The sequence below is a fragment of the Lagenorhynchus albirostris genome, chromosome 13, assembly GCF_949774975.1.
Source record: "Lagenorhynchus albirostris chromosome 13, mLagAlb1.1, whole genome shotgun sequence".
In the NCBI taxonomy this organism is placed as follows: Eukaryota; Metazoa; Chordata; class Mammalia; order Artiodactyla; family Delphinidae; genus Lagenorhynchus; species Lagenorhynchus albirostris.
In genome coordinates this window covers 6,902,679-6,916,022 of record NC_083107.1, presented here as the reverse complement: position 1 = coordinate 6,916,022, position 13,344 = coordinate 6,902,679, and the positions used below count along the sequence as shown (strand labels likewise).

General features: G+C 43.7%; 1 protein-coding gene across 1 annotated transcript in view; it reads right to left on the bottom strand.

The window, feature by feature from the left end:
• AFF3 (ALF transcription elongation factor 3) overlaps nt 1-13,344 on the bottom strand; it is a 478,605-nt gene that overhangs the window by 293,034 nt on the left and 172,227 nt on the right. The window contains exon 7 of the mRNA XM_060170002.1: nt 10,369-10,416. Within this exon, the coding sequence (XP_060025985.1) occupies nt 10,369-10,416 (48 nt within the window). The remainder of the gene's footprint in view (nt 1-10,368; nt 10,417-13,344) is intronic.

Sequence of the window (13,344 nt, the reverse complement as noted above, 5' to 3'; positions counted from 1 at the left end):
ACTTTTTAAAAATACTTTGCGTATTCAAACTCAGATATTAATATATCTTGAATATATTAACTTTTCTCTTGGGCTTATCGTACTAAACTGTTGCCAAGTTGGAAAATAAAAAGTAACCACTTATAATAATCTATATTCTACAAAGGAAAGAGTAGGATTTATTTTAATCAATATTTTATCATATCCTTGATTCATGTTTGCCCTTATAGATTATATTTGATTAAAAATAGTATGTTTACCAAAAAAGTACTCTTTAATTATATAAAATAAAAGATCTTCCAAAATTGCAAAAAAATAAGAATAATAAATGAAAGCCTATCATTCCCTCTCCCCCACCCAGATAGACACTGTTAAACTGAATTCAAAAACATGTTTAAAAACTGACCAAAAATACTGTGAGATCACAAGTTATTGCCAGAGAAGGGAAGGTTAAAATGATTCATAAAGTATGCAGATATAAATATATCGATACTGTTAAATTAATATAGAATCCCAGGGTGATTTTTAGGAAATATGTACTTCATATGCAAAAATAAATCTATATTTGAGATTATTAAAAAGATATTTACAAGTAGCTGAGGCACAGAGTTTTAAAGTAATGCGTAATATGTCAATAATAAGCATGCTGATCTTAGGATTTTTAATCACGTTTCAGAAGCCTAATCAATGCTCACAGAAAAATACTTTTTTTTTTAAAAAAAGGAGAAGAATATAAAATTTTTAGTATTTTTAATTCTACAGAACCACAGACCTCTCATGATTTAGGATTACAATAAAAAATAAGGCATTAAAATGAAAACACTGTAATGAAAAAGTTGTAATAATAAACAGCAAACTGCCCATGGGTTACAACGCCTGTAACTTTTTAGGAAATTCAGGGGAGAGAGAAAGATATACTTTTGCATAAATAGGTACACCTTTTTAGTGGGAGGAAAGAGAGAGGGAGAAGCTCTAAGACATAAATCAGCTAGTGTCAGGATATGACATTATTTTCCAGCCCAATACTGCAATCCCCCCTTATCCATGGGGTTATGTTCTAAGACCCTCAGTGGGTGCCTGAAACCACAAGTAGCACCAAACCCTACACACATTGTTTTTTCCTATATATACATACCTAGGATAAAGTTTAATTTATAAATTAGGCACAGGCAGAGAAGAGCAGAACTGCCAGCATCACTACTCTTGCACTTTGGGGCCATTATTAACTAAAATAAGAGCCACCTGAACACAGTACCGAGCGAGATACCGAGATGCACGGGATACGCCGGACAAAGAGACGGTTCTCATCCCAGGTGGGACGGAGCAAGATGCCACGAGATTTCATCACCTGCCTCCGAACAGCACATGATTTAAAACTGATGAATTATTTCTGGAATTCTCTATTTAACATTTTCAGACCTCAATTGACCATGGGTAACTGCAACCTCGGATAAAAGAGGACTACTGTATCTGGAGAGACAGGAAGAGGTGTACGTTTCCTAGTTCATCAGCAGAACCAAAGGTGTTCAGGAAGCAGGCCAAGCATAGCGATTCTCCAGAACTTCTGGGCTACACGTGGGCCCAGGAATGGAGCCATGTGCAAGTGGGAAAATGCCTCAGGTGCAAAAACCAGTTAATTTAGGAGCCTAAAGAATGCCAAAACTAGGGCTTCCCTGGTGGCGCAGTGGTTGGGAGTCCGCCTGCCGATGCGGGGGACGTGGGTTCGTGCCCCGGTCTGGGAAGATCCCACATGCTGCAGAGCGGCTGGGCCCGTGAGCCATGGCCGCTGAGCCTGCGCGTCCGGAGCCTGTGCTCTGCAACGGGAGAGGCCACAACAGTGAGAGGCCCGCGTACCGCAAAAAAAAAAAAAAAAAAGAATGCCCAAACTGGATTACCCATTCTGAAATTGTGGGCTGTGTGTGTGGACAGCTTTCAAAATCAGAACAAAACCACCTGTAGATAAATACGGGCACATGTTCTAAAAGTCATGAAAAACGTCCTGAGTTTCAACCCCTACATTTTTAAAATACTTACATCTCATTGTAAGCAACAACCATTAAAAACACACAAACTGCATAACTATAAACCAAATATATCAGAAATCATAAAACAGCACATAAATGAAATGGCAAAAGAATAATCAGGTTTCTAAGTTTTTTCCATTATAATGATCTAAATAATTATGAGTGTAAGAACTACAGGTAATTATGTCTTACTTAAAAGATATCATTAATATCTAGATAGAGGTTCTAATTTTTCAAGGCCTGTATCTTGTCAATCCTCAAATTATCATTTTCGATCTTAGCACTTATTTTTAACTTTCCTGTATGTGTACAATAGTAATTTGCAGCAAATCTGTGTAATTTCACAACCCTCCATTTGAAAAAAGAGAACACCGTGTGTGGTTTTCATGGTAATACGTACAATTTAAAAATGTATGTCTTGAGTTGATAACTTTGGGTAATTGTTCCAAGAACTGCTTTACACGGAGCATACTAGCAGTGGAAATAGCTTTGACTTCCCTCCCTCGATTACACCAGCAGCAATATGGTAATTAACCAAATTATCCCTGCAAATTTATTATCTTGATTTCTTCAACTTGTACATTACATTCATTAGCTATCAAAATGGAAAACTCAGTTTCATGAAAGATAATCAGACTACAAGTGGCAGACACAAAAGGTCTGAGCTTTTCTGGCATGGATGCCAGCAGTAGCTGGGGATGCCTTTTCACTTCCAACCCTCAGGAGTTATTAGTTGAACTCTCATCTCTCTTGAATTTGTGCGAATGTAGAATGTTCTAATGCTCCCAGGTAACCCAACAATCTCGGCCGTCCTTGGAGAGCTTATGTTTCAGGGGGACAGCACCTCAATCTTTTTTTGTTGGAGGACTGGAAGGACAACAGGGTGGAGAGGAAAAACAGACACTGAGCAAAAGGTCAAAGGCATTCATTCATTATTCCTCATCCATTTATTCAGCATTAATTAAACACCCATTACATGCCAGGCAGTTTGATAGTCCCTGGAGATGGATGGTAAGAGCCTAATGGGGCTTAAGAAAGACAATTATGACTCAGTACAATAAGTGCTATGATAAAAGTAAAGGGTACTTGGGGAATATAGAACAAGAGCATCTAACTCAGACTCTGGCAATCAGGAAGGCTTCCTGGAGGGAGTGACATCTTAAGTGAGGCTTGGAAGATAAGCAAGAAACAGTCAGGTGTTCGGGGTCAGGCATAGACAGAGCGTGCTCTGGGGTTAGAGAAGAGCATGCGTGAAGCCCGGAGGTGAGGGAGAGAGCTGTGGTGCCGCTCCTGCAGAAGCCATGTACAGAGTGAGAGGTGGGCAGGGGTGAGAGATGGGGCCAGAGCACGTGTGGCTCTGCAGAGGACCTCCAAGAATCTGACTCTGTCTTGAGCCCAGTCTCACTATCTCTTTGCTCGGTGGATGTACCTTGCAAGGCTAGAGCAACAGACAACTTTAAAAATCAAGTATATTTAATGCCTCAGTCCTCTAATGTAGCGCTGAAGTTCTCCAAGTTTCTTCACGAGAAATGGGGAAGGTGTGCCTTTGACCTTGCTGGAAACCCCGCCCATGGTGCAGTCTGGCTACTGACATGCTTCCCTTGTCCCAGCCTGGGCACAGCAGGAGGTACACGGCACCGTGAGCTCCGTGACGGCCTGTGGCATCCAGCTGTTGTTAACACTGTGTGTGCACCTCCTCCTGTCTTCCAGTCGGCACCTTCACAGTAAGATAATGACAAACACCCAGGCAAAGATATTGACTGCGGTATCAGAACTCACCCTTGACTATGAGCGCAGAGAGTATATTCCCGCAGAATATATGCTGCTTGGGCTGCTAACATCCCCTCGGTCTTCCACACCCCTGGTTCTGTAAATGCCTCTGTGATGTCTAACCGTGTGCATCAGAAGGAGACAGGTAAAAACAGAAAGGCAAAGCCATTCACTGCCAGTGGGAGCTTCCAGACCTCCACGGTCCCTGTGGCCATCACCCCAAAGCCTCTGGGCTCGGAACAGATTCTGAATTAGAGTATTCTCGCCCCACCTCTGTTACAAACTGGACACCTCCAGAGTCATCACAAAGCCTACAAAGTGTAGCCAAATGGCCCTGAAACAAGCGGCAGGCTGCTGCACACCCCTTACAGGCACCAGGATGCCCCTGGAAGAGAAATGGAGTCATTTAAGCAGGGCTTTTGGTTTCAGCCAAAAGGACAAATATAATAACATCTAGTAAAAATGCACCTACAGATGTAAAATAAGATATAAATTGTGTTCCTGCTGTCTCTATCCATCCAAGTGGCCAACTGCAAAAAGAAAAATCAAAACAAAACACTACCCAGTGAAACTCATTTATCTTGGATAAAACATGTAGCTTTTGCTTGGTGAATTTCTCTAGACCTCCACCAGGTTTACTTTTGCTTTGATTCGATTTTATTACGACAAGTCATGGGATATATAAACGGGCTCCTCTACATTTATACCCGGATTGATTTTGCCATTTGTGGGCTTCATTTTGCCATGAATAAAATCTTTACTCCTTGAAACAAATGAGATAATTTATAAAATAAAAAAAAAAAACAACATGAGGCAGGAAACGCCTGTCTGGTCTGAAACGGGAGATTTGACCTAGGTCCAGCTCTGCAAACGACCCAAACAGGTCACTTAAAACAAGTTGTCCCTTTGTTCTCTATTTTCTCCGAGTGGCTAATATATTTTCATGTGGGTTACGGAGCCTGTAGACATTTCAGCACAAGGTTTCTCTTGTCTCACCATCCAGGGTCTGAACACGTGAGGGGGCCATGACGATGTGCGTCCCATGTGATGGTAATCTCAACGCTCTCCTCACTCACAGATCTCCCAGCATCACAACTGGAAATCTTGCCTAGGAGGCTCCTTAGTTTCTAGAAAACCAAGGAAAAGGAGTTCCCTCTGTCTGCTGGAAATCCGTTCAATTATAGTGTCAGGAAATTGGTTTGGGTCTCCAGAGTTTAAACAAGTCCCAGTTACTCCTTTCATATCAACAGAAAGGCAACTCTACGTAAACATTCGCCATGAATATTTCACAGGAAATTGGAATTAAATTAGTGACTAAAGATGAAAGCCAAGAAGATAATCTGCTCAGATGTTGCACTGAGATTGTCTCTAAATTCATCCTTTAAATCCAAACCAGATCTCAAAACACTGGTCTCTTATGACAAAGGCTCCCTACGTTATGAGGAATGCTCGGCAATAAACACCATCTAGAGCTGTGCGGCATAAAATCTGTGCATTCTAGATTCCAGCCCTGCACACCCCCATTAAGTTGTAAATGGATTTTATTTGCTGAACAAATGTTAATGCCATTCTACGTTAATGGGTAATGCTAGGGAAAGCACCTAAGTATTACAGCACTGGAGCCTTTAGGGATGAAATACAGTGTAACAGAAAACTGTCTGTTACAAACATATGTCAGCAATGAGGGCTCCCAGCCCTTAGTGCCCATCTCCTAAATGAATTTTGCAGTAATACACAGATTTACTAGGTCCCAGGATTGAAATTCTCTGAGTGACGATAAAAGATAATTATACTGGAGAACATAATGTAACATTCAAATGACTGGAAAACAGTCACCTCAGCAAAAATAAGAGAGGGGGGAGGAAAAAGAAGTTCAAAGGTGAGATTGCTGACGTTGGCCATAAAACCTCCATTAAGTTCAAGTGCACACACGCGTGATCGGGCACTTTCAGATCAAACACACATGGGAACGGGAAACCTCCCTTTCACAGCAAACTGCCTGAGTGGTTTCATGAATGAGCTGGGGTGCGGGGGGGCACAGCAGGTAAGAGAGAGGGGGTGCTGGTCCCAGATGGTGGTGCTGGTTAAAATCCCAGCTCTACCATGTGGTGGCTGTTCCCTTGGCGAGCTGTGTTTAACCTCCCCTCGCCTCAGTTTCTTCCTCTGTAAAATGGGGATGATAATAGTTCCCAACTACACAGAAGGCAGTTGTGATGGTCCAATGAGAAAACACACGCAAGAAGCTTGGAAGAGTGTCCCAGATATAGTAAGTGCTCAATAAATGTTAGCCTATCCTCATTGGCGGTCGTGACTGTGTAGGAAATAAATGGAATGGAAATAAATGGAACGGAAACCACTGCCTTTCCTCACAAGAGCTCTCTAAACTCAGGGACTCCATCCTCTCAGTTTTCTCCAGTCTGGACCCTGCCCCCTCTCCTCCACAGAAACAGCTCTCCATGAGGTCACCAACGACCTTTTTGTTGTCCAATCCGTTGGGTGGCTTTCGATCCTCATCTTTTCGTGTCCTCTCAGAAATTCTGCACCCTGTTGGATGGAAACTCTCTTTCCTTGAATTCTGTGGCTTTCCACGGTCCCAGTTTTCTCTAGTCACTCCCTCTCATGTTCGTTTGCCAGTGGCTCTTCCTCCCTCCCCTGCCCCTGACATGGTGGAATTCAGCCCTCACTGCTTCTCAGCCTCAAGGCTCTCTCCAGGCAAATGTACCCATGTCTGTGGTTTTACTGCCCATGTGCTAATTCATCCAAAATGCTGGCCTGCAGCTCAGACCTCCGTTCTGAGTTCCTCTACATCCTCCTCGTCTACTTGCACATCACAAAGGCACCTCAAACTCAGCACGTCTAAAAATTAACAGAGGATGTCCTCTTCTCCCCAACCCAACACAGCATCTCCCTCAATCTTCCCGTGTCTCCAGCAAGCGTCCCTCGCTTGGAGCCTGCATCAGCCCCACATTCCTCTTCCATTTTCCCCTCACGCCACTCCTCACAGCAGCCAGAGCGGTGCGTCTACAATCTGATCACACCGCTCCCAGCCCCAACCCTTCGCCGGTTCCCCGGTGCTTAGAGGCTCTCGAATGTGGCTAAGAAAGCACAGCGCGACTGGCCGCTCCTGCCTGGCTTTTCCCGCCTGCTCTCCAGCCACGCGGGCCTTCTCTCTCCCTCCCGGGTCTCTAACCAGCTGAGCTCTTCACTCCCTCTGCTTGGAAGCTTCACCATTTTCCTTAGGTTGCTTTCCTACTCACCCTCCAGCTCAGTTCAAGGGCCGCTTCCTCAGGGAAGTAGTTCTTGACCCCAAATTCGGTAATGCACCCTAGAGTAAGCGCTCATAAAACCCTGCGTATTTACCACAATTCACACTATACATTTATTTATGAGATTAAAAAAAAAAACTTAGTATCTATCTCTTCCAGCACATTGTCGGTTCCCAAAGGGCCAGGGGTCGTGTCTCTCTGACCCACCGCTGTTTCCAGTACCTCCCACATGGAAAGGGCATGCAAACACTTGTCCAATGACCACCTCCATGTTCATAATTTTTAAGGTATTTTTCATGACCCTGATTTTCCTCCACAACAAGAGAGAGCCTTTTTACAACGAGATGACTGCAAGTAGGAAGCACCTCTGGTGACCTTGACGACATCAGGTTTACCTGAGCTGATTCCAAGGGGAGAGATGCTGGTAAGGAAAATTGGGCTCCACAAAGATGATTCACAGGAACTGAGCATTAAAAAGGCCAGTACATCTTGTCTGTGATTTACAGCAAAGGGAATCTCTGAGCCATCACAACGGTACTCATCACTCTCCTTTGGAGGATTCTTTTACTCACTCACTCATTTATTTATTCATTCCACAAAATCGTGAATTCTAAATTCCAAACATTAGGGCCACCGTGTGGGAAGAATACTGATGTGTGACAGATACACAACAAATCCAACAGGCTGTAACTGAGAAGGCGCCCTGTGCTTGTGTTTGCAGGAGAGGAGATGCTTAGGATAAGAGGGGAAGACGATCCTGGGGCTGCCTGGTGTGAGAGGCAGGTGACAGCCAGAAAAACATTCCAGGCAAAACCGGGAACACAGACATGATCCTCTAGGAGCTCCTGAAGTTAGAGCACTACTAACACCTTAGACTGCCAGGTGAGGGGAGAGAAAGATGCTCACATGACAGCACCAGCACCACCATCACCTCCCAGTCTAGACCATCTCCTCTTTGGAACACTCCTCACAAGCTCTGGGAAGTGTGGAGCTCACAGCTCAGCTGCCTTCCGATGAAGGAAGCATCCCCCCTACCCTTGACCCTGAGCGTACACATAAATCAATTCTCTCATTGGTCCAGGCTTTTCCTCTTGTTCCACGCCTGATTCAAGGCAGGTAGGGGTGGCACCCGTGGTGTGATGGATTCGGGGTCAGTATAGTGGGAAGGTAGGAGAGTGGGGCCGGGGTGCCAGGCTCTCATCAGCTTTCTTAAGAAAAAAATACATAATGCTTTAAACTCTTGACTACAGCATTCAGTTTTTTGGGGGATTTTTTGCGGTACGCGGGCCTCTCACTGTTGTGGAGCACAGGCTCTGGACGCGCAGGCTCAGTGGCCATGGCTCACGGGCCCAGCCGCTCCGCGGCACGTGGAAGAGATCTTCCCGGACCGGGGCAGAAACCCGTGTCCCCTGCATTGGCAGGCGGACTCTCAACCACTGCGCCACCAGAGAAGCCCCAGCATTCAGTTTTATTTGAAGTGAATTTTGCACTGTCTAAAGCAGGGGTCCCCATACCTCGGGCCACAGACCACTACCGGTCCGTGGCCTGTTAGGAACGGGGCTGCACAGCAGGAGGTGAGCGGCGGTGAGCGAGCGAAGCTTGATCTGTATTTACAGCCGCTCCCCATCGCTCGCGTTACCTCCTGTCAGCATTACGGTGAGTTGTATATTTATTTCATTATATATTACTATGTAATAATAATAGAAATAAAGTGCACAATAGATGTAATGCGCTTGAATCATCCCAAAACCATCCCCCCACCCCCGTGGAAAAATGTCTTCCACAAAACCAGTCTCTGGTGCCGAAAAGGTTGTGGACTGCTTCTCTGAAGTATATCGTTATGGTATGAGAACCACTCAAGCTCTTTATAAACTTCAAGCCCTGCTTAGAATATAGGACAGAAAGGTCAAACAACAGAGTTCTTCCATATCCTCAGAAAAGATAAGAAAGGATGAGAAGGGGTAGGATTTTTTAAACATAAACAGAGAAACCAAAGAGGGGATTGGTGTGTTGTGGTATTATCATTTTGCAGATATAAACACCATAACCAATCAAAGGAAGATGGCTTGAACACTGAATATTGGGACCCCAAACATGAAAGTATGTTAAAAGAGAAAAATAGGAAAAGTACATCTGCATTTTACACTATCTGTGTTTAACCTGAAACAAGGCCCCAAGATAGAGATAATTTAGATGTAAAATACAACACGTATTTTATACAACGTATAATTAAATGCCAGAAATGAAGCTACCACACTTTGACAACTGCTTTCTATATAAGTCTCTCCCAGAAAAACAAAAATCATTATGAATTCATCAAATCAAACTTCAATGAGTTATTTTAATCAATTCGAGAGTGAAAACATTTATTTATGAAATAATGCTTTCCAGGAAGAAATAAAAATCCTACCGCTGAAAACAATTTGATGGTTAATGTAAAATTTTAAACCACATAACCATATTACTGTAATTCACTAGCCATTCAAGAAAAAGTGTGTAGGATGCCCAAAAGTTACAAACATATTAAAATAAAGTTTTTCTTTTTCTTTATAGAGAATTGCCACACCATCTGGTCTGATTTGCCTTGGTGTTTTGCCCAGTGTAATATCAGCTTTCTGAGAGCTATAAATTATTAGGTTATTCCGATGAAAAATATGATTGAAGACAAAATATAGGTTGAAGAGGACATCCTGATTATAAGTTCTGAGTACTCAGGAGATCACTAATATGGCAGAACAGCCCAGCCTAAGTGCATCTGCGCATGAAACTAGTTCACAGAGGCTGTGCGCGTGAGATGATGATGATGAAAAGGACAGGCCTACAGAGACAAACAGGCAAAATAATAACACGCATAACAACATAGAAATAAATTTTCAACACGGAGCATCACCTCTTTGTCAGAGTGCTTCTGATTCTAATTAAGTTTGGGAGAAAAACAACCAGGCAACCCCTGCCTGACTGGAAAGCACAGACTATTGAAAGATGCTTTTAAATTGTAGGGTGATAAATGGGGGCATACAAATGTGAACACGATCATATTTTTCATCTCAACTCTGTTGTTCTGTCTTCCAGCTGATCCCTTTCATACAGTGTCACCCCAGCCTGTGCAAAGGGACCAGATTAAGGTGTAGCTCCTAGGTTTCTAAAAGAAGCTTTAGAAGTTGTTTTGTAAAGTACTGTTATTTAGGCAACTTAGGTGATTACCCTCAGAAAGGGTAAAGATCAGACAACACATGAACAATGGGCTCACTTGGACACTGCAGCTGCACCTCCTCCTATTTGGAATCTATGTCAACCAGTTGGTAAGATTTGTAAAAGAATATCCTTACCCGAATTATTTCTTCAACACAGCTGTTGGTTTCTCCAGATCTACTCTCCTGCAAGCAAAGGGAAAAAACATTAAGCCAGATAGAACAGACTCATGGTTACAGAGAAGAAATGACCCATAAGCCTCCAAATTTAATGGAGTTTGGACAGGGGGCCTTGCCTGCAGTAGGACTTACAGATGAGCTCCCTTCCTTAATGGGACAACTCCAATCAAGGCTGTGACCATCCTCCCTTCCCCACTGCTGCACCGTGGACAGGGCGGCCAGGAGCATCGCACACGCCCCAGAGTTGCAGCGCTGGGCCCTCCAACCACGTCAACTCTAAGCAGGGAAGGCTCCTAGGAGTACAGCACATGACTGGCAGGTACGAGCTCCATTCACCTTGGGTTCCATCAAAGTGTGGAAGCAAATGTGGCCTACACCACAAAGATGGATCCGGTCCACCCACCAAATACATGCAATGGTCCTGCCGAATACAAGTGAAACTCTTGGTAGTTCTACCATCCTCAGAGCCTAGATTTACTGGGTGATGGGCCCAAACCCAAAAGACCAAAAGGAGACACATTCTCCCAGCACTCTCAGGGTAGGCTGGGTGTCACACTCCAGAGCCACTGGTTCTGTAACCCACACTGCCCCGTGCTGGGGAGATGGTATAGGCTCCGAGGGACGGTGGCTTCAGGTCACAGCCAACTCTGGGGACCATTTTCAGTTTCAGAGATGCTGTGTGGTTACTGCTGGTAACGTACTCCCAGAGCACAGGAGGTAGTTTTGTGGGGGCGAGAAAGCAGCATTTGCTGGTACAAGTGCCTACTGTGGTCTCAGCAAAATACTTCCCTGGCCTTTTAATTCAATGACATTGACCACGACTCAGCATGACCTCCAGCATGAGGCTTTCTTCGCGATGTCTTCCCCAAGCCCACTCTGCTTTCCTTCCCCCTCACGGTTCTCTCTCCCCCAGGAATGCTGGTCTGCACCTTCCTGGTTTTCCTGGTTCATTCCAAGTCATCCTTCAGAGGCAGGTCAACCATGATCCTCAGAGCATCCCTAGCCCTGGAATACTCATCCACGCAGCATTTACTGTTTCTTCAGCACACTCACTGCAGTTCACAGACGGACTCTGGAATGATGTCTCCTCCCTCTAGGACAGACACTCCACCCACTCAGGGGCTCTGTGTCTTTCAGTGTGGATATCTGCCAGTGGGCGGCATAGGAAGGAATGAATGAATCTACCTCCTGCCCTTCCCAGGAATGCGAGCGCTATCACCACCAGCTCCAGGACTTCTCAGTATTACAAAGGCGCTACCAGAAAGTGTACTTTCACACTCCCAGACCCCTGTGTGTGTCCCCCACCCGCTCTTCCTGGTAGTAGAGCATTCCATCAGGAATATTGCACCCTTCACACTGGGTAAGAGGCCAAGGTGAATGCAAGTGTGTGAGGCTTGAGAAGGTCCCACAAGGGATGGAGATTTTTCCTGCCCAGAAATAGAAGGTTTGTCCAAGGCTCCCAGCTGAGGCTCAGAGAGTTTACATGACTCGCCCCAGGCCGCAGAACAGCAAGTCTGGGCCAGGAAACAGGACTCATCCTCAGTCATGCACATTTTCTCTTCCAGAAGCTTTCTCCAGTCCCAAAGGCTGTACTTCAAATATATGCATCTCCTCAGCAAACCTGAGCTCATCTGTTTGTCAAATTACCAGCGTTTCTATGATGTTTATAGAGTATGGAAATGGTAAAACACACATAACATAATCTTCACTATTTTAACCATTTTAAAGTATATAATTTCCTGGCCTTAAATACATTCACAATGTCACCACTATCTAGTTCAGGAACGTTTTCGTCACCCTGAATGGAGACCCCATGCCCCTTAAGCAGGAAGTCGCCATTCCTCCCTCTCCCCAGCTCCTGGTAACCACTAATCTACTTTCTGTTACTACGGATTTTTCTATTCTAAATATTTCATATAAATGAATCATATAACACGTGGCCTTTTGTGTCTGGCTGGTTTCACTGAGGATAATGTTTTCAAGGTTCATCCATGTCGTAACCTATGTCTACTTTATTCCTTTTTGTGGCTGGGTAACATTCTATTGTATGGACAAGACCACGTTTTGTTTATCCAGTTGATGGACATTTTGGTTTTTCCACTTTGGCCGTTGTGACAGCACTTCTATAAACATCTGTACACAAGTTTTTGTTTGAATACCCACGTGTTTTGGGTATAGAACTACAAGTTGAATTGGTGGGTCATACGGCAATTCTATGCTTAGCCTTTTGAGGAGCTGCCAAGTTGTTCTCCACACTGGCTGTACCACTTCATATTCCTACGAGCATTGTATGAAGGTTCTACTTCCTCCACATCTTAACCAACACTTGTTATTTTCTGGTTTTGTTGTGTTTTGTATAACAGGCATCCTAATGGGTGTAAAAAGGTACCGTGTTGAGACTTTAATCTGCAACTTCCTAAGGACTAATGATGTTGAGCATCTTTTCATGTGCATTTTGGCCATTTGTGTATCTTCTCTGGAGAAATGTCTTTTGCCCACTTTTAAATTGGGTTTGTTAACTTTTTATTGTTTTGTAAGAGTTCTTTATATATTTAGGATACTAGGACCTTATCAGATACATGATTTGCACATATTTTTACCCATTCTTTGGAATGTATTCTCACCCTCTTGATAGTGTTCACGGATGCACAAAATTTTTAATTTGATGAAGTCCAATTTACCTATTTTTCTCTTTATTGCTTTGCTCTTGGTGTTGCGTCTAAGAAGTCATTGCCAAATCCAAGGTTATAAAGATGTACCCATGTGTTCTTTTAAGAGTTTTATAGTTTGGGTTTTTATATTTAGGACTTTAATCCAACAGTTTGAGAACTTTTAGGTGAAGTTTATTTCCTTATGGATTATTTGATGTTTTAGTTAAAACAGGAACATTATCTTTGTATAAATTACTCCTTTCTAGTCTCATCATTAAAAAAA